Genomic DNA, 25737 nt, shown 5'->3' on the forward strand with positions numbered 1-25737 from the left:
AGAACTTTATTCTCTTTTCAGTTTTGGCCACCATAATTATTCCATTAAAGTAGGAAGCAATTAATTAAGAGGCAGCCCTGTGAGTGGAAGGAAGCAGTGTCAAACCTGCTCCCCTCAACTCCAGTTCCATCTGCACTGCGCCTGCACAGTGGCTGCTGCCAGTGAAGTCTGGAAGTGGCCTTTCAGGCGGAGACGGCTCGTGGGGCATTCTGCTGAGCACAGAAAGTGCGAGTGGGGTTCCCTCCGCAGCAGAGCCCAGGGCTTCCTTGCCCCTGCCCATGGGGCTGCTGCCCACTTTCCGCCGTGCTCACAGGTGATGGGCAGTCTTGTCCCCCACACCCCCAGAAGGGGAGCAGGAGGTCACAGCAGTGGCCAGAATGAGGTTTCCAGGCCCCACCCTTGTTATCACAGATGATCGGAGGCAGCTTTACAACAGCCCAGGCCTCCTAAGAATTACCACAGAGAAGTGAAAATCTGAAGAAATCACAGGCAAATTTGTGGCTACTGACTGTGGAATTTAACACATCATTTCTCACCAACAGCATGGAAGAGGTTAAACCGTTCTCACTTTAGCTGCCGGCTAGCATTTTAAAAGTTCCGAAAGCTTTGATGGTCACCCCCTTAGTGAGTGGAGGTTCACACCTCTGCTGGTCCAGGGTCCCACCCCTAGCGCACTGGATCGCAGCCCAGAAAGTTCTCACAGCCTTGTGATTCTCACCTCTCTCGGCTGCCCGGGCCCAAATGGAACGGCTTGCCTCTCATCAGGCCAGGGGGCGGCCGTGGGAAACCTCCCAACTTCTGGGCAGTAACTGAATACTCTCATTTTGAGGCATTCTTAGTTCTTCACCAATAGGAAGAATTTTGCCTGTTAACTCTGCCCTGGAAATAGTGACAACTTTCTGCTTGGACTACCTTAGTATCTCCAAAAAATACTAAAACAGGAGTTCAAAAGTAGACAAAACCCAGCAAAAAATGTGCTGGCCAAGTGAAGGTGACATAATTCAATCATAGCATAAAACTGAAAAAGTGGATTACCTAACCTGAAAAAACATATTCCTGTCCCAATGAAAGACTTTATGTATACAAATGTGTGTATGTGTGTGTGTGTGTGTACGAAACATATTCTATACGGAAACACCTGCAATTAGGAAACACACGTGCACGGCAGTAACACTTTTTGAGCACTCTCCACGTCGGGCAGCGTGCAAGTGTGCACACTCGGGCCGTTTATATGTGTCCTGTCGGAACTTGCACCACCCCACTCCTAAATTCCGAAGTCTGATACCAACTCAGCGCTCACCACCTCAATTTGCCTCTGACCTGAGGCCTCCCAGAGGAAGTTTTTCAGCCCCAGCCCTCTGGCACTAGCACCCCTTGACTTTGGTGTGGCTACTGTGGCCCCGACAGAGCAGGGGTTTCCTTCAAAGACCCCTTATCAAACGTATGCACTGGGTCTACAGGGAAAACACCCCCAAGGCACCGGCACCAGCTCGGGAACCACCGACACCTGAAAGGTGAGTCGCAGCTGCACCTCTGGCCTCATTCCCTGAGTCGATGGTTCCGTAAGTCCATGTATTGACCTGGGTCCTGTGACCTGCACTTGAGGTTTGGTAGTGAGACCTGTGGGGCCGAGCTCAGGTCACTGGCAGAGGGGGAAGAAGGGGAGAGACAGCACGTTTCCCCAGGGGCCTCTGCTCTGCCAACGTGCCTGAAGCCCGAGACCAGGCGGGAAAACTCAGCAGACACGCACAGGCCTCGCTGGCACGCGTCCTCGACCCCTCTCATCAGCCCAAGGTGGTGGCAACACCTGGCCTTGCGCTCCTGCAGGTGACAACCTTCCACCCTCCTTCCCCAGGCCCAACCACTTCCTCGAGTCATTCCTCCCAGCACCTTAAACCCCGCCAGACCAGTGAGGAGCCCCTCGTTCTCCAGTCACCAGCTGCCTGCCAGCCCTCTGGCCCAGTCCCACTGGGACGCTGCCACCCCCAGCCTCCCAAAGGCCCTCAGCGTCCGGGTGTCCCTGTCCTTCTGCACTGACCTGCTCGCTCTCAGGCTTGCGTCCATCCACTGCTCTCTTCACCGACACAACTCAGCCTGACCTCAACCTCCACAGGGCCCGTCCACACACGTAGGATACGTGAACACGGGCAGCACCTGGGCCTCCGCACGACCAGCAGGGTTCCGGCCGCTCCCCAGGGGGCCAGCTGTCAAGTTACGTGGGGTCTCAAGAGGAAGATTCCTCCCCAGCAGGGAACCAGGGCCGATGGTGAGTACCTACGCTTCCACCCTAAGGAAAGTCACTCTGTTTTTCTAATTTGCACAAGGAGAAATTGCCAGACACTACTCCTGTCTGCCAACAGAATTTGAAGAAACCTCTTTGTTTACAGTAGATCCAAGGAAAACTGTTTCTCCTTCTTCAATGTGAACATGCTCCTGAAATTTCTGCCATCACAAGGAAGTAAGGACGAAGTCAGCATTCACGACCTTTTCTCCGTGGCCCTTGGCCGGCAACCAGAGGAAATTCTGACCAGGTTGAGGGCAACGCCCTGGATAGGACTTGGTGTTTAAGCAACGGCTTCTGGTCTTGTGGTCAAGTGATGGCTGAACCCACACAGGCCAAGCCTGCACAGTCAAGCTTTGCTTTGTTTCCTTCCTTTATTTTATTTTTAAAAAACAGCTTTAACTGAGGTATAATTGACTTTGTTTGCTTTTTAATAGAAAAACAACTCTAATAAAACAGATCAACGTAAAAATATTAAGAGAAACACTAGAGTTAACACCAGGAGAGGAACAAGATCTAAGAAAGGACAACGGTAAGGGCCACCAGAGGCCGAGTCCATTGATACTTTCTCTCCAGCCCTCACCACAGCCTGCAGGAAGAGCCCGGCCCCAGGTCAGAGGTCAGGGAACAGCCCCAGGGGATCTGTGATTTGCTCAGGCTAGGCCTCTGGCAGGTGGTGGACCCAGGTTTCGAGACAGCTTCTGCCTGTCTGGACCCAAGTGAAGTAAGAAAAGAAAGTCTGTAGCGTGTACTATTCTACAGGCTTCAAACTCAAGGACGCACCAGGCCCAACGCCACCCGGCGTGGGGCAACACGAGGCCTGCACCTGATGGTGCGTCCCAAGGACACAGGTCTGCCTCTTACGCACTCTGCAGGGCCACTGTCCCAGCGTGAAAACGCAGCAGCAAAGGACCTCGGGGCTCAGAGCTAGAAGGACACTAGGGGTACCTGGGCTGGACACCCGATGATGAGGCCCGGGGATGGTGGAGGAGCCGTTCGAGATGGCACGCCCTCTAGAGGACGGCCTGGTGTCGGCCAAGTGCTCCCCCGCAGGCGCCCGAGGTCACGGCCTCTTCCGCCCGGTGCCCGTCTCAACCTGCAGCCTCCCACCCTTGCTCTCCTGACCCATGAGGCCCAGCAGGAGGGAGAGGGCACAGGCCCGAGCCAAAGGGGCGAGAGAAGGTGGCCGTTCACAGCACACCAGGCCCCGACGGGGAGCGCAGGGTGGTGGGGGGAAGGGAGACGGCCGGAGAGGCGCTGGCAGGGGCCTGTCTCCTGGCTTTGGGAGCGGACTCTGGAGGGAGGGCTGACCCTGGCCACGCCAGGCCAGGCAGCTAAAGATGGCCCCCAGCTCCCCCGCCCTCCGCGCTCTCCTGGGGGCCTGACTCCAGGGGGACCAGCGTCGCACTCGTATCTGGAATGGGGGATCCGGGCCCCCACCCGGCTCCAAGCCCACCACACACCTCGAGGCCCCAGGGCCAGCACCGAGACCCAAACCCAGTGAGAACCGCACGACGTTTCCTCCCTGCTCCGCACTGAAGGCCGTGGGCTCTGGGCACGTGGGTGACAGTCTGCTGACTGACTGCCGCCCCTCCTGGCATCACCCTGCTCAGGACACCAAGGGCGTCTTGTCCGGCCCTCGCGAGGGGAGAGCGCGGCCGGGGGAGGCTGCTCCTGCCCCTCCACGGCTGCGGGCCCTGCTGTGGCCTCCTGCGCACGTCCTTGCCCCTCTCCTCGGACCCTTCCTCCTCAGACCCCTCGTGTAACCCAGCAGGTGGCGGGGGGGGTGAGCCCCGCCTTGTTCCTTCCAGGCCTCCGCATATCTGTCCAGGTTCCTCCTTCTCTCAGAAACACCTTCCCCCTGGTTCCCCTGAGGAAGGCCCATCATTCTCAAGAGTCAGAAGCTGAAATTCGGCCTGTTTCCAAGCAGTCCCACCGCCCAGCTAGAGGGGGATGGGGCTGACGGATGAGTGCCACCGGCAGCGTGTCCCTGTGCACTACGCGGGTGTGACGGGTGGACAGACCCCCACAGGCCCCAGCCGGTGTCTGAGGGGCTGCGCCCTCGGCCCTGAGTCCACAGCACTGCTATCGCCTTCTGATTCCAGGGCGTACACAGACCTGCCTATGGTTTTCTGGGTGCCCTGTCTGTGATTTAGTCAACCTCAGCACCTTCTCACTGTGAGGTCACGGAAAGGAGGTATTTTCCCTGCTCAGTGACACGGCGCTACGCGATCGCTCAGATGACTCAGCTGGCACTGGGGCGAAGTAACCCCGTCCCAACAATGGACCAGGGATTCTAAGAAGATGGAACGTTACTCACTTTGTTCAACCAGCCCACCTGGAAGCTTCAGGTGACAGTGGGTGGCGTCACTTGTGAGGGCAGAGACTGCAGGTGAAGTGAGCTCAAAGGAACAGCCGCAGCCACTGCGAGTCTAACCCTGGGAAGCTTTCCTCTCCCCTCAGGGATGGGCATTTCAGAAACAGTCATCATAAACTTTGGCCTCACGGAACCATACAACCGACTCCTAACATTAGGTAAGCGCAGATCCTACCAAGAACCAGCGGGAAGAGCTCAGCCCCCCACAGGCCACCACAGGACAAGCGGTCCACACACAGCCTGACGCGGAGTCCACGTGGCCACATCTCCACGACGACCGGCAATGGCCGCTCACAGAAACGATGTCTGGTTAAAGACAAAGACCTCTGTGCGGGGCAACCTGTAAAATCTCCACACATTTCAGAGGTTGCAGAAGTGACAGAAAAAATAAAGGTGTGTTTGTATTTGGAAGGATAAAATTATAAATCTTAGGTAATTCAAAAGTCTATACAGCTTGGCTCTCAAAACTGTAAGGGATTTGAATTTAAATACCAATGTGAGGTTTTCTGTGTATTTAAAATGTACATTACAACGTACTAAATTCATCTTTATGCGTTCAAACCAGGTATCTGTATTACACACATAAGAAGCAAAGGATTCATCTTACTTCCCAGATCACACCGTTAAGGCTCTTATGTATAAAAACCAAGTCATAGAACATAAGAAAATGCTTCTACTGGTAGAATGTTACTGTTTGTGTTCTTATTTTATTAGAAGGATGTATGTATATGTAGCCTTTACAAGCGCCTTCCTTTGAGTAAATTACCAAACACTGGGTCTTGAACAGATGAACAAATTGATAGAAAATGAATAAAGCGGTGAGCAGAGGCAGGCTAGCACCGAGCACGGCAATTACGTCTCTACTTCACTAGGCAAAGCAATTAGATCTATCAGTACATTTATCTGTTTATTTACTTGTAAACATACAACCTATTTCCAAAACAGCTGCGAGGCAGTCTCCGGAACACTGCCGCCACCCCGCCGGCCTCTTACCTGGCCCCTGGTCCCTCCAGTGCTGTCCTTGGCCAGACCGGCTGTACCCAGAGCTCGTCCTGTGGGCGCTGGGTCCCTGTCGGCCCCTCCGCCCTGTGGGGACACGTGATCAGCACGTCAGCAGCTACCAGACGCTGAACTCCAAATGGCAGACGTGTTTAAGAGTAGAGCAAGGTGACCCTGGGCTGGCAGCTGCCAAACTTCTGACATCCTTACCATCACAGGGAAAGCCCCTGAAAAATGCAGATGCTAGGGCCACGGCACCACGGCTGGGTTGGGTCAGGGCTGCACTTAAACCTGTTCCCAGGAGAGTCTGTGTCGGGGACGAGCAGGCTATCTTCTCAGGTCCCTCAAAGCAGGGCAGTAAGTTCTCCTTTCTGCCTCCCCGGGCAGCGGCCCTGGGCAGTGGCCACAGGCCCAGGCCCGCACTGCTGGCCACCAGCACGTGGGGCTCTGGGACACGGTGGGCCTGACCAGGCCGCCCTCTCCTCCCAATCCCCCACAAACTTCATCGGCACGCAATCGGCTCACTCTAAATTCTTCTCCTAAATTCCTAAACCCTGGCGCCTTCTGTTTGTCTCTACTAGAATTCAGTACTAGCAAGTCTAAGTACATATTTAAATGTGATTCTACACACTACCTTGGTACCTCACGCTATTCCATAGAGAAAGGAGGCCAAGCCTGCCCGGCACCAGCCACAGGGGCGAACCAGCGCTCTGAGGACACGGGCAGGCGGCTGCGTGCTGGTCCAGCCCCGCGACCCCCGCCCTCCATGCACACTCTTGCCAGCCGAGGACAGGGAGCGGCCTGAAAGGCACCGGGGCAAGTGTCCACGCACCAGCTCGTCCCAGGAGGAGGCGACAGCGGCTGGGTGCAGGTGACCAAAGGACGCCGGGCTGGGGCCAAGGGGCTGGGCTCTGCCACTGAGAGCCTGCGCGGTGCTGGCGAGCCACCGGGGCCCAGGGGAGTAAACCACAGAATATCAGGCTGTATTGTGAAGAAAATGACGACATCGAGGACAGAAAAAAGGAGCAGTTTCCAAATCACGTAAATTGACTCATGCTATCTGCTGAAACCGTTTCTTCCATAATCTGGAGTAACTCGACAGGATCACCCAGGTCTGCCATTTTATGGACACTTCACCAGAAAGAGATCACAGAGTTTTCTGTCTGTATTAGGAGCGACTGTACTGCAGTATTAAACTCTGTGAAACCACAGGCTGTCTTAGGGCTTTCAAGAAAACTTGTCACACATACAGTCCTCTTAAGCCCGAGTGTCAGACTCTGAAATGCAGAAAGAGGTTCAGGCATCCAAATCCCAGTGACTACTGTAGCTGACAGAGCCTGCATCCTGCCATCTGCATGTCCGCAGCCAGCCTGTCACTGCTCTGCTAACAGTCTCACTAGTGACGGGAATCCTGGTACGGCGCTCACAGGGCAGACGGCCTGAGTGACGTGCTGCCAACAGATGTGGGGAACAGGGGACACAGAGAGAACGCTGCCTCTTTCTTCTGCAAGGAATAAACTCTTGCTTTGGGGTCTCAAATGCTCCCTATCTCCAGGCAGCTGGAGAAAGATAAAGGACGGAGAGGGGGCGAGGCCAGGAGGGACTCTGTCACTATTAGGAGTAGGGAGGGGCCGGAAGCCCCTTTGCACAGCCCCGACCGGCGGGAGCTGGACGCGACCTGAGGCCTCACTGACCTCATGGCACAAAGTCTCTCGGAGTGAAACGTGCCAGGCTGGTGTGAGAACCCAAGACAGTCTGGGGGGGTAGGAATTTGGGGTAATTCTCCATTCCATCGAGAAAAAATGGGGCTGCTACAGTTACAGGTATAGATCCTACCCAAACGAGGACATGAGAACATGACTAAAATGAACTCAACACAATAAGCTACTGAACAAGATGTCCGACTTCACTGATAAACAAAGAGGCACCCAATCAAGGAGACAGGCTTTTTCATCTATCAAATTAGTCAGAAAAACAAACTTTTAAGTGGTGTCAAGAATGCATGAAACAGAAACTCTTAATCCCACTGGTGAAGGTGTGAAGTGACCATGTGTTTTTAGAAAACAAGTCGGCAACATTTATCTAAAATCCAATTACGTTTGGATCTATAATTCTGTGAACAACGAAACTCTATCCTAAGGAAACAACACACAGAAAATCATCAAGTATAACAAGAAAAAACGGAAGCTCGAGGCGGGGGGCTGCGACGCAAAGGCAGCGCGTGTGGCGGTGGGGATTCTGTTCAAGGGGAACCTGACCACCGTGGCCGCGACCGCGCTGGGAGTCAAGTGCCGGGAGGACAGGGCACACGAGCGTGCAGGGTATCATCATCATGAGACGGAAACCCAGGAGAACATCTGTCAGCCCCAGAGGAGGGTCCTTAACTCTCAGCACATGAACCCTCTGAAAACTCCCTCCTAAGGGGACCAGAACTTAAACCGCACAGCAGCACACTATCATCTTAATTTTGTTTCTTCTTCCAATTTTAGCAGCCTCTCCTTGCAGCTGCACGTGGCAGTGGGGCCCCTCCCAGGACCGAGAGGCTGGGGCCCACCTGAGTGGTGTGAACGCCAGTGCCGCCGGCTGACGATGGGTCTGTTCTCCTTCATGCAGGCCTTGCACACGACTGACTTCAGGGCATGGAGTCGGGTGAGCCGGGACCTCTGCAAACAGACCAGATGGGGCGGAGCAGCGTCAGACACAGGCAGGCACTCGGGAGACGCGACCACGTGAGTGAAACTACACGGTATACTGCGCCCAAGGACGCTGCAGCGGCGTGGGCGAGCATGGCTGCAGTTTCCCTTCCACGCTGCAACTCAGCAAGACGCTCTTAGAAACTGATCTTCTCCTGCGTGCCCTGGAAAGGCGACAGTGGCAGCTACACCTTCTCTGTCCTCTGTAGGTTATACAGGCATTTCCAAAAGGGCCCTCAAGTTCCACTGTGACATCTATGGCCCTAACACACCATCATACCTAAAACATCCATGCCGGTAATGTGTTATCACCTCAGCTCCTCCTGGTTGTAAGACAGTAAGTGGAAAGAGCAAGGCCACAGACAACGAATCGACATGTGACCTTCCCTTCCAGCCTCATCTGTACTATTGCATATTCGATCCTATCTGCCCTAACTTGTTTTAAAGCAGTGAGTGTGAACCTGTAATCATTTTGTACTTGGTCAAGACATTAGGAAGGAAAGGAGGGAGGGGTCCGTGATGGGTGATGTGCAGGCCATGAGCCTGGCCTACTGCTACCTTTCACTGATTCGGTACTAAAGCCACACTTACAGGACATTTTTGTCAGTACTCTGCTTTTGTTGACTGTACAGAATTTCGGCTGCTTCTAAGTTCTGAACACTTACATTCCTATGACACCCTGGATTGTGTCTGTGTGTGAAGCGGCATTGCCGACACATCAATAATGTTTTCCATCTGATGTGAAGGCGTGGAGCGCTGTCCTGTCACAGGCCAGTCCGCGCTCGCTGATCACAGGGTCCCGTGGGTATTAACACACGTTCCAAATGAGCTTGGCCGAGGCCCGACTTGGAAATCTTCCAGGACCCGTGTAGCAGTTGTACTTACAAAGCCAGAACAGCAGCCAATGACCCCAACTAAACTGTCAGCCTTCAGGGAATATTTTCAAGTAACAAATCATCACCGCTCCTATCGAATTAGTCTGATGTCTGCGGAGGCAGCTCTGCAGGGAATGTGCATTCTTAATTCAAAAAGGGGAAAAGGAGTGAAAGCACTCGAAAATTTAAAATGTGCAAGACTGGGTGGGACGCTGCTCGCCCGCCTCCTCACAGGTTCTGGCAGAAGCTTCAGCAACGCTGACCCTGAGGCCTGAGGCACAGCCACAACGGAGGAGGCCACCGGCACCAGCAGCCACACTGTTTTCTGGGTCAGTTTCAAAACCTGGGACCTGCGGCTCCTCAGAGTGGATTTCTGGGGTCTGATCCTAAAGTACAGTGACCGTGAGGACAGACAGTGCCGCTGACCCTTTTGACCGCCAGCCAAGGACTCTGAGTTTTCATGATGCATTTGAGCAACTGATTTCAAACCTACCTTTTCTAAACGTAAAGAAAACTGTGAACTCACGTTTTGTTCCACAAGCACCTCTGCTGTGTACCCTTTCTCAGACTGCAGGTACTTCTGATGAAACAGCTTCCCGTCGAACAAATTCCAGGGCATGAAGTCCGACGTCTTCCAGGGGAAGCCGCAGGCACTGTTGACCAGCACCAGGGTGGTGAGGCCGCGGGCCAGGAGGGTACCCAGCTGCACGGCCCTGGGGTCGACGTGGTCGAGCTGTGGAGACACGACGCACAGAGAAGGTGAGGAGGCGCCACTCGTGCAGAGAACCAGAGCCGCTGCGCCCTCGGGGTGCGACCTGCTCTGCACACAGACACCCTTGGAGCTGCAAAGGCCAAAGTTCTGACCTGCCAGGAAGGTGACAGGATCGCAGCCTTGGGCCTACTGGGAAACTTTCTTTAAAAGCAAAGGCAAAGGAAGAGAAGCCAAGACAGAGTCATTTTAGACACTGATGAGTCACTGCATTTTTAAAAATCACACTGAGTTCTGTGAACAGTATTAGATATGTTTTACATGAATGTCTATCATTTAAGAATAAAATGGCTTATTACTGCATAGGGTTGATGGTCTGTTACTTCTTACAAATTAAGGTCACACCCATACAAAATATTTATTCTGTTGTCAAACCTCCTTCCTGTTCTTGGACACAGCAGGGGCTCCGCTTGGTGAGAACCTGCAGAGACACCCTTCACCTTCAATCGCTCGTGTGTCTGGAATTTGTGGCCTGTGCTGACCACACACAGTGAACCGACAGCCAGCAACTGTCCACGGGGTTTTGTTAAAAAGGGAAGTTCAACTCAGTCTGTCAGCATCGGGTGGATCTGTGTTGCTCAAAGTAAACAGCAGCGATTTTAAATGTCACTATGAATCTCACATAGTTTATAAAATTGAAGTAAACCAGGAAAAGGGACAGATGTTCATGCCCTTTCTAAGTCAGGTCTCACCTCCCTTATTGAGAGAAGCGTGGTCGTGACCCTCAGGTCTCCCTGCCCGCGCCCTCACCAGGCCACCCGCCCCTCGCCGTCGTCAGCACCTTCCACCGTCTCCCTGTTCTCCATCGCCGAGCCCTTGCCCTGTGCACCAACGCACACGGGGTCCTGTCTATCTAGAGCCGCACTGTCCACACCGGCAGCTGGGGCCCTGGGCGAGGTTTGAATTTAAGTGCAGTAAGATCAAATGCTCCATTTCTCAGAGGCACCACCCTACTTCAAGTGCTCGGGGGCCCGAGTGGCAGTGTCAGTCGGCACCTTCCCGCCTGCCCACCGCTGGACCCTCTCCACCTCCCGCATTCCCCTCTTCGCAAAGCGCCCAGCCCCGAGGCTGCACTGCAGGCCGCACGGGTCAGGGCAGGTCTCAACCCCAGGTCAGTGCACCCACCACAGCTGCTCAAGGTCAGGTGAACTGACGCAGAGGCTGCGTATTTTCTGAGTATTGGGGGCAGTTCTCGAATGAAGCACATTTTCCCCTAATGGAGTCAGTTTCTGTTCATCTCTTCGACACCTGTCTGTCTGTTTTAAAGTAAATTTTAAATGAAGTACACCACTCCGCAAAGCACAGATCCTATGTGCGCCATTTGAATTTTCAAACAAACCAGGCAACCAACACCTGGGCCACGAAGCAAATGTCACCAGGGCCACAGAAGCCCCCCTGCCCCTGCCTGTCACACCCACTGTCCCCAGAGGTAGCGCTAACCGACTCCTCAAAGCAGGAACGGGCCTGCTCGCCAGCGAGCTGACGGAACCGGCTCCGGCAGTGAAGTGCACACACGGTCCCGGCTTCCCCGGGCTGACGGAACCGGCTCCGGCAGTGAAGCGCACACACGGTCCCCGGCTCCCCCGGGCTGACGGAACCGGCTCCGGCAGTGAAGCGCACACACGGTCCCCGGCCTCCCCGGGCTGGCGCTGCTGGGGTTTCCCCAGGCCGTCCGCCCCTCCGTGCTGTCACACGCCGCTGTATGCGGGGCTCACTGGGGATGCTCCGAGCCTGCAAACCACTCTGCGGACAACGGGCCTCTTCAAACAGTGAGCCTTTTTCCAGCCCAGGAGCGCATCCTGCCGGCAATGCTTTACGGTTGCCAGTGTGGAGACTTTGCCCAACTGTTGATTCTTCCTAAGTATTTCATATTTCTTCTTTGATGTTAGTGTAAACACAAAAAACGTGGGGGTAATTTTCACTTGTTATTGTTTCTGTAGAATATACCTGGATAGTGTATGTTGACTCTGCACCAGCCCCTGTTAAATTTGCTTAGTAATTCTAATGGTTGCCCTGTAGATCTGGATTTTCCATATACACAATCACGCCACCTGTCGATAATGATAGTTTTATTCTTTTCTTCCAGTGTAAGGGAAGTGGTGAAAGAAGGCACCCCTGACTCACTCCCACCAGAGTGGAAAAACTTCCACTGTTTTACCATCAGGTCTGACTTCTGTTGTAGATACTCTTTATTGGATTAAGGAAGTTCCCTTCCAGTCCTGGTCTGCTGAGACTTTTTACGACAAACAAACAAGTACTGAATTCCACTGAATACTTTCTCTGCATCATGCGTGGTACTAACGAAGGGAATCACACCGGTTTTCAAATGTTAAACCAAGTCTGTATTCCAAAAATAAACTGTTGGTTGTGTTGAAAGAGCAGAAGATTTTCACAGGCTGCAGAATCAAAATCTGAGGCTCTGAGGTTATCTTCCAGCAACAGAGAAAGTCACACAGCAACTCTTCTTCTTCCCCAAAGAATTGGAATTTAGGGAACAAGTCAGTGTGGCAGAAGGCTGACCCTGAATCCGGACTCAGAGTCGCTGGTGAGCATGGACTAATTCCACGTGGCTAAGGTATGGCCTTACCAATAAGAGTCATACATAGAAGTGGCCCGTATTTTGGAAATAGTATTTAAGGCGCTTTGGAATGAAGACAAGGGGGAGCTGAGCCCTGGGCGCTTCCTGCTGAGGCGATGGAGCGTCTAATGGGGACACAGAGACCAGAAAAACCAGCTCTAACGCTGCAAAGCCTCACAGTAAATATTTAACAGTAAACAGCTCAACTGTGTGGTGTTTATATGCTAAGGTATTAGCAGTTATGTATACATGGAGGCCAAAACGCCCAAGTCAGCTGATGCCCTGTTTCAGGCATTGCTTCACCAGAGCGACTGTCCTAAAACTAGGTGGAAATCCAGACACGGCGAGGAGAGCACTGCAGACTCGTTACCACTCGCCAGAAAACAAAACAAAAGCAAACTGAGTTTCTCTGGTCTGAAAGGCCGGTTGGACTCAGGAGGTTCTGCCCCTAAGCTCTCTGTGGCTACAGTCAGGCACAACTGTACAACACAAGCCCAAGGAGGCCGCCTGAACCCTGCTGGGCAGGCACACGAGGAACAGAGGGGCTGGTCTGGCTTTTCCTAACATCCGGCTGCCGCTCAGCCCTCCCGAGTCAGACAGGGGTCCCGCGGCTTCCGTGAGAGCTCGTTAAAGATGGTTTCTGAGGGCAGAGACCACCCAAAACGGGGCCAACCGTCTGCTGAGATCCTCCCCTGGAGGCTTCTCATGTTGCACTGGGTAACTTACCTGTCCCTTCTCTTAATACTTTTCATTCTCAAAAGAAACCTTTTATTTGCTGAAGGACGCTGTCAGGGACACCCACCTAAGCGAGTCATCCTGCGACCCCCAGACTCTCCGCCTCCAACAGGGCTGGCACAGGGCTCGAATCCGATACCGACGCTCCCCCGTAGCCCAGCAGCTTCCCCAACTTTACCTTCCAAACCTCCCACCTCTGTCCTGTGCTCCCCCCTGCCGTGAAACGAGACGTGATGCTGCTCAGGGGCCGGGGGCCGGGGGCAGGAGGCCGGGGGCTGGGGGCCGGGGGCAGGAGGCCGGGGACTGGGGGCCGGGGGCAGGAGGCCGGGGGGCCGGGGGGCTGGAGGCCGGGGGCTGGGGGCCGGGGGCAGGAGGCCGGGGGCTGGGGGCCGGGGGCAGGAGGCCGGGGGGCCGGGGGCAGGAGGCCGGGGGCCGGGGGCCGGCACCTACACGTCAACCGCACAACCACGCGCCAGGTGCCAGAGTCAGCTCAAACCCCCAGGACGGGGAGAGACGCGAGCCAACAGGCAGGTGTGTGAACACGCAGGAGACAGGGAGCCAAGCACGTGACTCGTGATGAGTGCGTGGGGGGAGAAGACGGGAACCGGAGGAGCAGGGCTCTGCGTCTGTACGGCGGGCGCGGACACTACCTGGGAGGCCCTGGAGAGCCACTCACCTTTAAGCGGAGGCTAACGCGACCGCACCTGTCTGACACACAGATAAGCCTGTGAGAACACAGCAGGGGCAAGCGTGTCAGGCGGGTCACTGCAGGAGGGCTGTCCACACAGTGGGTACTTTAAAAATAGCTGCTGGATTTACATGTAAATAAGTGACATGTGAAGGCTGCGTGGGGAAACCTACCGTCTTCTGATCCTACCTTAGAGGGAAAAAGAAATCAGAGGCAGGGTACCATTTAATAAGGCACCCAGCAGTAGCGCATCCAGAAACCTCTTCTTTCTCACGACGCACAGGGGCAGGGCTGGGTTCTGGCGAACACAGGGTCACCATGAGAGACAACAGGTGCTGCCCCGAGGGGAACATCGAGGCCTGCGTGGGCAGTCATTACACGGCTCCTGCCCTCAGCAAGAGAGATAAAAATTCCATTTCTCCTGTACACTTTCTTATCCAATGTCGTTTTTACACCACATCTTTAATCCAGGCAAAAGTAAACTGTGTTGAGATGCACCACTAGAATTTAAATGGACACTTGCAAGGAACAAAAGGGGAAGAGAGTAAAATGAAATAAGTGAGAAACTGGCAAGGGCTGCCTGTCATAGGATTGGGCCAGCTGCAGCACCCTGTAACATCACTAAAATACCCACAATACCCAGTGGAACAACTGCAGGTTTTCTGAACTCACCACACATAGAAACAAAATCTCCACCCGGCCAAAGTCAGTGGCTTTCTTAGGCATGCTGGGTCCGGCAGGACTGATAGGCCTGCCAACCGTAACTTTCTGATCTGCAGCCCCCGAAGGTGCAGGGCATGAGGAGACAGCCTCTGAACACACATGTAACTTCCAACTTCATCCTGACCTCCACCTAAGGTTCAGAATGGATGACCACAGATAACAAACAGGAAAAACAATTTCTACTAGAGTGCTTTCTGGCTCACAGAAAGGACCCAAGAACAGAGGAAAGAAGAGAACATGCAGTCAAGTTTTCCTTCACGAAAAACGATGTGACAGAGGAAATACCCATGGGAGCAGCACAGCCCACGTACGGCTGGCAGGGTGAAGCCTGCTTTTCCCACAGTGTTACCACCCGCACTGTCCACTCCAGACCGCCTCCTCGGTCCTGACCCCTCTCCAGACTCAGAGCCACCTGCACACACGCAGACGTCCTATGGCTTCCAAGCTGGACTCACCTCCCCCGCCCCGCCACCTCCTCTCAGGCAGCTCTTGCAGCCTTGAGAGATCCAGTCAGAAGGAAGGCGCTCCAGGGTCCACGACCACCATGAGGTCTGCCATTATGTTTACAAGTACAAAGCCGCAGACAGGGCCCAGGACTGAAAGAATGGTAAAAGGCTAATCTTTACAAAAAATGTAGTAAGGTAATTCTAACCATATAATTCCACCCTTCTTCCCATTCTTCCTTAAGGCCTTCAGTCACCTAAGACTTCGTGCCATCAATACATGGGGACAGGAAAGGGTAAAACTGCCAAGTTCCGACCTCTGGCTTTCAAAAGCCTCACCCCCGGAGAACCTGAAAGACCTCCGAGGTGCCCCAGGTGTGAAGAGCCTGGGCAAGAGGAAGGGGCAGGCGCGGGGCAGGAAGGGGAGGGGCCTCGGGTGCGTGGAGCTCAGAGCCCGCAGGGGGACCGCCAGGCAGCCAGCGAGCTCCGCCTCTGGTAGGTGGGGTCTGGGGAAGAAATTCTGTGCAAGGTATCTGAGCTTTGCTGCCCAGCTGATGTGGGAGGTGAGCAGGCTCGGGGGCAGCGGGGCGGGGGAGCCCGGCCCCCACTGGTAGAGCGAGTGGGCACAGTGTCTCAGGGGTGCCCACCTGCTCAACTGTGGGATACATACCACAACCAACGGGATGGGGTTTGTAAAAGAAATCACGTTGCTGTAGAAACAGAAAGGTGAAACTGAAATTACATCTGAGGTCCGTTTCTGCTGTAGAAAAACACATTTTATGTGAAAGGCTCTTATTCGTGAAGATAAAAAGGACATCTACCAACACCACAGCGGTTTATACAAACATTAAGCAAACTGACAATTATTTGAGTACATACGACACACAAGGGGGCTCCATGGAAGTTATAAACACTCGGCCTGCCCCTTACTCTGCCCCAGGAAGGATGTATTTCAATTCATTTGAACAAATACTAGCTGAGTACCTGCTAAGTTATTCAGAAGCATAGGTACCAGAGAATACACAAAGATGAATAAAGCGGAGTCCCCACTCCTGAAGAAGCCACAAGCCAAGGAGTTTAAGAACAGTCTGAATGACATGAGAAAGGGGACATGTATCCAAGAGCAGCGTTACAGCAAGAGACCCTCGCTGAGAAAAGGAAGAACATGGTTCTGAAGTAGATCCTGCAACACTGGAAACGGGATCACACAGCACCTGTGTAATTGCCCCAAACAGGTAACCAGGAGTAACTACAGGTATTTATGTGTTATTAGCAAGTACAGGTAACCAGGGGTAACTACAGGTATTTATGTTATTAGCAAGTACAGGTAACCAGGAGTAACTACAGGTATTTATGTGTTATTAGCAAGTACAGGTAACCAGGGGTAACCACAGGTATTTATGTTATTAGCAAGTACAGGTAACCAGGAGTAACTACAGGTATTTGCAGAAGGAAAGAAGTCACCTTGGTAGTGAGCGCTGGGTCTTGGTGGGCATGGAAAGCTGGGGTCTGTGGAGGGCCTGCTTCATGGGGGCTGGACTGCAAGACAGGCACCAGGGCAGACAGAATCAGAGGGCCTGGAAGGCCAGCCTACTTGGAAAAGTGCAGATTCTGAGCGTCAAAATCTTTAATCTACCCTGGGGTATGAGTGGCCTGGAAAGGGGAGAACAGAAGCTAGAGACAGTTTCAAAGCCAGAGTGGTGAAGTCTTAATACCTGAATGTAGTAAGAAGCAGTAAGAAGTTGTAACATCTGCTTATGATTCAAGACAAAAACAGGAGAGGGACGAAAACCCAAATGTGAATAGCTCAGATTCTAAAGTTGGGCAGCTGTGAACGCTGCCAGGCATGCACACATGGACCCCTCCTCTGACCCTGAGCGTCCGTGCCCACCAACCAGCTCTCAGGTTCACGCCGAGGGCTGCTGGCCAGCTGTCTGGGAAGGGCAGAGAGCATCTATCGCAACCACCCGGTTTTGCGGCTGTGATGTGAACGCGTCCACAGACAACGTGTGAGAGACTGAGCGTGGCTGTGTCGGGGGCGGGCGTGGGGCGGGGGGGGGGTGGCGGGCTGGGTTTGGCCCTCCCTCGCTCTCTCCTGCCCGAGTGCACACCCTGGGTGTCTGGTGGGGAAGAGATCGACCCTTCTGAACCGTTACGGGCCCGGAGGGCAGGCCAAGATCTCTCCCGACTCTCAAGGAGGCGTCCCACCTGCTCCGTTGCTGCCCTCACACCCACACGTCTTCACTTAACAAGGGCCCCCAGCCCCCTCCCAGGGGCGCAGCCATTCTCCCCGGGCTCCTCTCGCCCGGAGAACCTGTCTGAGCACTGCAGACGGACTCGGGGAGGAGCTGGGACCAGCCCTCACGGCCAGTTCCCTCAAGGGCTCGTCAGCCGCGTTCCCCACTGCCCACCTTGTGGTCTCTTCACAACGCTCGTGCTCACCCGGAGAGACCGCATCTTCTGGACCAAGTACCAGGACCTGTACTGTGATACAAAACACGTGAGACTGGGACTGCTGCCACCGCTGGGCACCGGGCCTTCTGGACTCTGGGTTCCAGGCACCCTGAGCCCTCTCACTAACCTCTCTTCCCTCCCAAAGTCACTCAACAATATTCTGCCTGGGAAAAGCATTTGAAAGTCATAAGCATGCCAGAGAGAATAAAAATGAGGAAAATATGGAAACCAGGTTTCCTACCCATTTCTTTGCCATCTTGCTTATCTAATTTAATCTGTCTGGAGCACTCATCTCCTATGTTTACATATCAACTTTAAAAAGCCTACTAAAACTTTCAATAGATTCTATTTCTACTATTCACTCATTCATCCAATTTTGAGCTGCCTAATAATGAAAGCATTTTTCTAAATCTCTGAATGTACTTTTACACAGTCCTGTGTTTCTGTGGCTGTTTCAGTGATTTAATCAGCAAAGCATACTATTTTGATGTGCTGTAAGAATGTGATCTCAATACGTCCTCAAAGCACTTTGACTTTTGCCTATGGGACTTAAAGTGATTTAGAAAGTGAGGATTTATCAGCCAGGGCAATATTACGTAGAGATCTCTCGACGAAGACATCTACACCTGCTTTTCACACACGCTGCGTTTGCTCCCCACTTGAGAGGTGCATGGCTGCTGGGGGGATGACGCGACGCTGGGGAACTCACGTGGAAAAGGAGCTGTGGCCTCTCGATGTGGCTCAGCCCAAGACGCAGGGCTCTGACTGAACTGCCTGTGGCCCCGAGCACTCAGCGCCAAGGCACAGCACTGCCTTCAATACGAAATGTGCTGAGCGCTGGACCTTCGCCCAGCACCCGACAGGAGGCAGAGAGGGCCCAGCCGTGGACCAGCCCCGATCGTCACGTGTCCGGTAAATCTTGAAACACCCTCACCGGGGCGATGAGATGCTATGCTCACAGCAGACCCCTTGCTAATGTGGTACAGCTCGAATTTCAGAACAGAAATTTCCTTTCCACTAACTCTTAGTTCTTTTCCTTTTAATTCCCCAATCAAAAATGACCAAGAGGGCTTCCCTGGTGGTGCAGTGGTTGAGAATCTGCCTGCCAATGCAAGGGACACGGGTTTGAGCCCTGGTCTGGGAAGATTCCACATGCTGCGGAGCAACTAGGCCCGTGAGCCACAACTACTGAGCCTGCACGTCTGGAGCCTGTGCTCCGCAACAACAGAGGCCGCGATAGTGAGAGGCCCGTGCACCGCGATGAAGAGTGGCCCCCGCTTGCCGCAACTAGAGAAAGCCCTCGCACAGAAACGAAGACCCAACACAGCCAAAAATAAATAAATAAATAAAAGTGAAATTCTTAAAAAAAAAAAAAAATGACCAAGAACTTTCCAAGGAGCCCTGGTAGTGCCAGGAAAGGTGCCAGCCTGTAAGCTAGGCTTCGGGGTGGCTCAGATAGGTCTCCCCGAGCGCCAGGGGTGGGAGAGGTGAGCCTGGAATGTTCCAGCAGTTGAGGGCCTCCCCCTGGAAGGAGATGGTTTATGGTTTTGTTGGTTTCAGGGACCCAATGCAGCGGAGAGGAACTGACAGGCAAAGAAAGCCCCAGTGTCTCTTTGGCTCATTCCAAAAGAAGCGAGTGAAAGCAAATTTAAACCGCGGAGCACCCTGGGGCGGAGCGAAGAGGCTCTGAGAGCACGCAGTCTGGCTGGGACGCCAGGCCTGGGCTCCGCTTGGCTCAGTGACAGTAAGCTTCATAGAGGACTTTACACAACACTCTGGGCACGCGCCCAAGTCTGACAAAACCCTGGGGGTGAGCAAGGCAGCTACGTGCACCCCTTTTACATTCCTGGACAGGCACCCAGGGCGCCCAAGTTAGAGGTACTGCTCACAGGACACAGCAGGAGCCAGGGTTGCTGAGGCCCAGGGCTCCTCCCACCACCGCCCGATGGGCAGCAGCCAGGAAAGGACGGGGGCAAGTGACCACAGGAACACACACATCATGACATGTGACACCTTACCTTTGAGGACTCTCTGGCTGAGGCATCCCTGTCTTAAACGATACAGACAGAAGAATCTAAGAATCCACCCTCCCCCTTTCAAGTCGCTTATGGCGGGGCACTTCACGAGTTACTTATTCGCTATACAATTCAGAACATTACTTAACTGACTCTCCCTGCTAGCCATGCACCTGCATCTCTATCTATACGCATGCACGTGCGTTCACATGGGCTGTACAAACCAAGTATGAAAGGACCACGTGAGCAGACCCCGTCCTCTAGAGCTGTAGGCTGAACGCACACGTGGGCAGTTATGACGCTGACAGGAAAACTAGCAAGTACATATCCCGCATTCAGAGAGGACAGAGCAGCGACTGGAGACGGACTGACAGACGGACGGCCTGGCCCCACCGCGCTCTCAGCACCCAGGAGACCAGTGTCCTTGGTCACTGCCTTCCCTGCTTTTTACAAAGCCTGTCTTTTTTTTTTTTAATGCCAAGTAATACTGTTTTTCTTCTTTCTTTTTTTATATTACTGCAGATTAAGGGTTCCTGTATGCTTTGATTTCATATATAGCAGACTTCTATGTCTGTAAATGAATGTGTGTACAGTATATTTATAAAAAATGTGATATAATCTTTACAAATATAGTCTAATCACCTGGATTTTTAATGAACATGTAAATACGCATATCATTTAAAAGCTATACTTGGGCCGCTGGGGCAAGAAAAATAATGCTGGGTAAAAAACTAAGAGAGTATTTTAAAAATTCCCCATGAGCAACGGTGAGCAGGAAGGCCAGGCCCAGTGGCCATGTGGCCCCTTTGCTCCTGTAGAGACCGGGGTCTGGACCAGGGGCTCCTCAGAGTCAGAGCTGAGTCGAAACCTCTCGGCGGGTTAAACACTTCCCACGGTGGCTCTGGCGTCACGTGTGGAGAGCACATGCCAGCCGGTCACGGGACTCAGAGGAACTGGTGGGGAGTGACGGCCGCGCAGGCCCTCTGCGCTGGAAGCAGCCAGGACGGGGCGGCGCCTGGCGTGTCTGGACGCGGCAGTCCGAGCGCGGTGCTCCTGCAGGGCCCCTTCCCGAAGGCCTCCCTCCTCCTAGGAACGGGCATTTCTCACAAAAAAGGGCAGAGGCAAGAACAGAGGCTGGGTGTCAGGAGCCCTGATTCTACCTTGGCTCTACCAGTAACAGATGGGTGGGACCACACATCCGTGCTGACAAAGACCCCACAGCCCTGCGCCCTGACCTGGCAGCAAGCAGTGTGGAGTCCCCTTTATTCTACAAAAGAGGCAAGTTAGGTTCTGCTGTACATTCATGAGAACGTGTTCCAGGTCACAGAGCTCGCCAGGGACATGGCCCCAGATCGCTCTGCTGCCCACAGGGCCTCAAGTTTCCCCACCTGAACAACAAAACAGGATCCAGCATGACCTCCAGCTTCCTTTCTCCCCCTGCCTGGCTGTTTGGTTTTCTTAGGAGGGAAGAGGATAGCAGGTGAGGGCCCAGCTCTGGTGCGAGTGGCCAAGCAGCTGCTGAGGGGACGGGCAGGCTGATGGCAGCAAGAGAGGAGACCAGAAGGAAGGCCGTGTGGCTGCGGCTACAGCCTTGTATTAAGAATTAGTACTAATACCTCAACATTAACTCTTTAAAATTTTATTTTGCAAACAGAGGAACAGCTAACAGCTATTCATACTCAAGAGTAAAAGGTTGAAAGCATTTCCTCTAAGGTCAGGAACAAGGCTGCTTTTATTCAACACAGTCCTGGAAGTCTTAGAGCAATTAGGCAGAAAAAGAAATACAAGGCATCCAGACCAGAAAGGAGGAAGTCAAGCTGTCACCATTTGTGATAAAATACCACATGATATTATATGTAGAAAACGCTAAAGACCCCACCAAAAAACCGTTACAACTAATTGAATTCAATGAGGTCGCAGGATACAAAATCAACACATAGAAATCTATTGCATTTCTATACAGTAATAGCAAACTATCAGAAAGAGAAATTAAGAAAACAATCCCATTTACAACTGCATCAAAAAGAATAAAATACCTAGGAATAAATTTAACCCAGGACGTGAAAGGCCTGTACAATAAAAACTATAACACACTAACGAAAGAAATTAAAGATAACACAAATGGAAAGATATACCATGCTCATGGATTGGAAGAATGAATATTGTTAAAATGACTGCACTACCCAAGGCAATCTAGATTCCATGCAATCCAATCAAAATACCAATGGCATTTTTCACAGAAATAGGACAATCCTAAAATTTGTATGGAACAAAAGACCCCAAATAGCCAAAGCCATCTTGAGAAAGAAGAACAAAGCTGGAGGCATAACAATCCCTGACTTCAGACTGTATCTCAAAGCTACAGTAAACAAAACAGTTAGTACTGGCACAAAAACAGACACAAAGATCAACAGAACAGAATAGAGAGCCCAGAAAAAAATCCATACATAAGTGGTCAACAAAGGAGCCAAGGATATACCATGGGGAAAGGACAGTCTCTACAAGTGGTATTGGGAAAACTGGACAGTAACATACAAAACAATGAAACTGTATCTACACCATACACAAAGATCAACTCAAAATGGATTAACGACTTGAACATAAGAGCAGAAACAATAAAACTCCTAGAAAAAAACATAGGCAGTAAGCTCCTTGACATCAGTCTTGGCAATGACTTTTTTGGATTTGACACCCAAAGCACAGGCAGCAAAGGCAAAAATAAACAAGTGAGAATACAGCAAACTAAAATGTTTCTGCAGATTAAAAGATATAAACTACTATGTATAAAATAAATAAGCTACACAGATATACTGTACAACACAGGGAATAAAGTCAATATTTTATAATAACTATAAAAACTATAAATGGAGTATAACCTTTAAAATTGTGAATCATTGTGTTGTATACCTGTAACATATACTATTGTACATCAACTATACCTCAATTAAAAAAAAAAAAAAGAAAAGAAAAGAAGGGAAAAAAAAAAGGAAAAAAAGCTTCTGCACAGCAAAGGAAACCATGAACAAAATGAAAAGGTAACCTACTGAATGGGAGAAATTATTTGCAAATCATATATCTGACAAGGGGTTAATATTCAAAATATATAAATAACTCATACAACTCAACAGCAAAAAAACAAAACAATCTGATTAAAAAATGGGCAGAAGATCTGAATGGACATTTTTCCAAAGAACACATACAGATGGCCAACAGGGATATGAAAAGGTGCTCAACATCACTAATCATCAGGGAAATGCAAATCAAAACCACAATGAGGTATCACCTCATAACTGTTAGAATGGCCATCATCAAAAAGACAAGAAATAACAAATGTTGGAGAGGGTGTGGAGAAAAGGGAACCTTTATGCACCGTTGGCGGGAATGTAAACTGGTGCAGCCACTCTGAAAAACAGCATGGAGGCTCTTAAAAATTAAAAACAGAACTACTATATGATCCAGCAATTCCACTTCTGGGTATTTATCAGAAAAAAATAAAAATACTATCTCGAGGAGATTTGCACCCCTATGTTCACTACAGCACTATTTACAACAGCCAAGACAAGCAAACAACGTAAGTGTCCACCGATGAGTGCAATGGATGAAGAAACTGTTATACACACACACATACATACACACACACAATGGAATATTATTCAGCCGTAAAAAAGAATGAAATCTCGTATTTGTGACAACGTAGATTGAGGGCATGACACTAAGTGAAATAAATCAGAGGAAGACAAATGACATATGATTTCACTTCTATGTGGAATCTTAAAACAAAACAAAACAAAAACAAAAACAAAAACAAACTGACAGACATAGAGAACAGATTGGTGGTTGCCAGAGGTGGGGTAGGAGGTGGGCCAAATGGGTCAAGGGGTTCAGAAGGTAAAAATTTCCAGTTACAAAATACATAAGTCATGGGGAACGTCCCTGTAAAACACCAACCAAATGTAAAGAAGGCTGGCAAGTGTGCCACCCCTTTGGTCAGGTGGGCCATCCTCAGAGGTGTGACAGTCAGTACCTGCAAGTCTGCAAGCTCCATGGTGGTCTTTCCTTCGAGGCACAGGGCCTGCGCGATGAAGGCGTGCAGATCCTCCAGACAGAGGGTGTCCACCTGCGTGGGAGAGAGAGCCAGCGTCAGCCCCAGGAAAACCAGCTCTGACCAAATACAGGCATGGGACACATGCATGTGCACATACACACGTACACACGTACACACACACACACACACACACACACACACTGGCAGCAGAAGAGACGTCAGTGGAGGTGAGCAGGGTCTTTTCTCCCACCACCCACAGTCCCTGGTGTGAAAATCTCCACGACACCCAGGGCCAAGCTGGACAGGGGAGCCTGTTACTCACTAGCAAGGCAGAACGCTCCAGAACGCCTGGGGAAAGCCTGAGCTATGACCAAGTCTAAGTTTTGGAGCAACACAGGCCATCAAGTTTTGACACAAACTTCCGGAGCTGACAATTCAGGGGTTTGCAGACGGAGAGTACCCACAGCTGGCCTGAGCCAGAGTGGCCAGAGCTGGGGTAAACACCCACCCTTGCCAGCCCCCGACGCCGACGCCAGCTGTGCCCTCAGATCCCAGCTTAAAGGGAACCAGCGTTCCCCAGATGCGAGTCCCCTCCCATCCTTTGTGGAATCAAAGAGTCTAACCAAAGTGTGAGCGAGAAGCAAGGAGAGACAGAGACATGGAGAAAGCGATGAACCATGGAAAGGAGGAGGGGCTGGAGTTCAAAGACGGCGCCAGGCCCGGCCATCGGCAACGCCTCTGCACCCTCCTCACAGGGTCACGAGGCTCAGCCACCAAATGCCACACTGGTCCCGTCACTATCCATTTCCATGTTTACTCCAAAATAGTTGTTGCCTTTGTATAAATGACAGCTGTAATTATTTCAGGGAAAAACCAAGAAATCTACAAATGTGCAGCACTCGTGACCAAGAAAAAAGATCCCAATCCACAGAAGCAAGACCAAGCAGAAAGTATTTCTTTTTAAACCCATAAACCCTCACCTCTCTCTGCTTAGACAGGTTTGTTGGCATACAGTTAGTTCTACTTCTTGCCATTAGCAACTTTTGCAGAAGGCTGATTTTAAAAGACACAACCTATGAGAAAGGAATAACTCTTTCATGTCGTATTTTTTTCAGTTAACCTATTTCATACTCTGCCACCACCTTTGTAATTAACAAATCTATAACATATCAGAGGAGGCAAGAGTCTTAGTAATACCAATTTTTTAGAATTTTGCATAATGGATATTATTATTATAAAGTATTTGCTCCAGTATGGATTATAAAAAATATGTAAACTCTCTATGATGCAAACTTACACTTCCAGAAAAGCTTCTCAGATAAGCCTCTGATAAAAAATGCTGCTCACTTGGAGGTATGACTCCAAATGAACAAAAGAGAGGGTTTCGTTTCTCTACATGTTCTGTACACTGAACAGTAGGTAGTTATCCCATATGGCACATCAAAACATCTAATTTAAGCTTAACTATATAAAAGTACAGTATTTTTTAAAAATTACCTTTTTAGTCTTATTAATCCTGAGAGAACAGTTAACCCCGTGAATAATAACACAGTACAGTACCTTTTGATCTGAGGGACAACACTGATGTGTCGATTTGTTTTCTAGTTTTAAAAAGTTCCAATTTGAATGTGTCCTTGCAAGTCAAACCAACACTGAGTCTATCTCATGCTGACTTACACTAAAGAGATCTTCACTGAAAAGGTAGTTACTGGTAGAAAGAAGGTAAAAGTAGACGTTTTCCTCCTGATGCTTGTCTTGCTTCAGGTTTATATAAATATGTGAGATGTAAAGTGACTGTTCTGTGATTTGGGATTTTTTTCCTGTTGCAAGTGGATTTTCATAACTAACGATCACTTGCACAGCTGACAAGAAAGCAGAGCTGTGTCGGGTGACTGTGAACGGGTTCAAGGACCTATCTCTACTGCTGGAAAAAATAATGCAAAACGTAGTCCGAGGAGTGCTAACACATGGCATCACTATCCGTATGTTCACACGGAGTATTGAGAAGAAAACCACTGATCTTTCTGGAGGAGAAAACTCAGCTATCGGTCATCTACCACTT

General features: G+C 51.2%; 1 protein-coding gene across 5 annotated transcripts in view; it reads right to left on the bottom strand.

Moving 5' to 3' along the window:
• FAM120B (family with sequence similarity 120 member B) overlaps positions 1-25737 on the bottom strand; it is an 85036-nt gene that overhangs the window by 21474 nt on the left and 37825 nt on the right. For 3 of the 5 annotated variants that reach the window (XM_082475757.1, XM_082475755.1, XM_082475759.1), the window contains 4 exons: positions 23655-23747; positions 9752-9958; positions 8212-8320; positions 5652-5744 (listed from right to left, as the gene is read on the bottom strand). In XM_082475757.1, coding sequence (XP_082331883.1) covers positions 5652-5744; positions 8212-8320; positions 9752-9958; positions 23655-23747 — 502 coding nt within the window. The remainder of the gene's footprint in view (positions 1-5651; positions 5745-8211; positions 8321-9751; positions 9959-23654; positions 23748-25737) is intronic. The other 2 variants (XM_082475758.1, XM_082475756.1) reach the window with 1 other exon arrangement.

This window comes from Balaenoptera physalus, assembly GCF_965194825.1.
Source record: "Balaenoptera physalus genome assembly, chromosome: 9".
Taxonomy (NCBI): domain Eukaryota; kingdom Metazoa; phylum Chordata; class Mammalia; order Artiodactyla; family Balaenopteridae; genus Balaenoptera; species Balaenoptera physalus.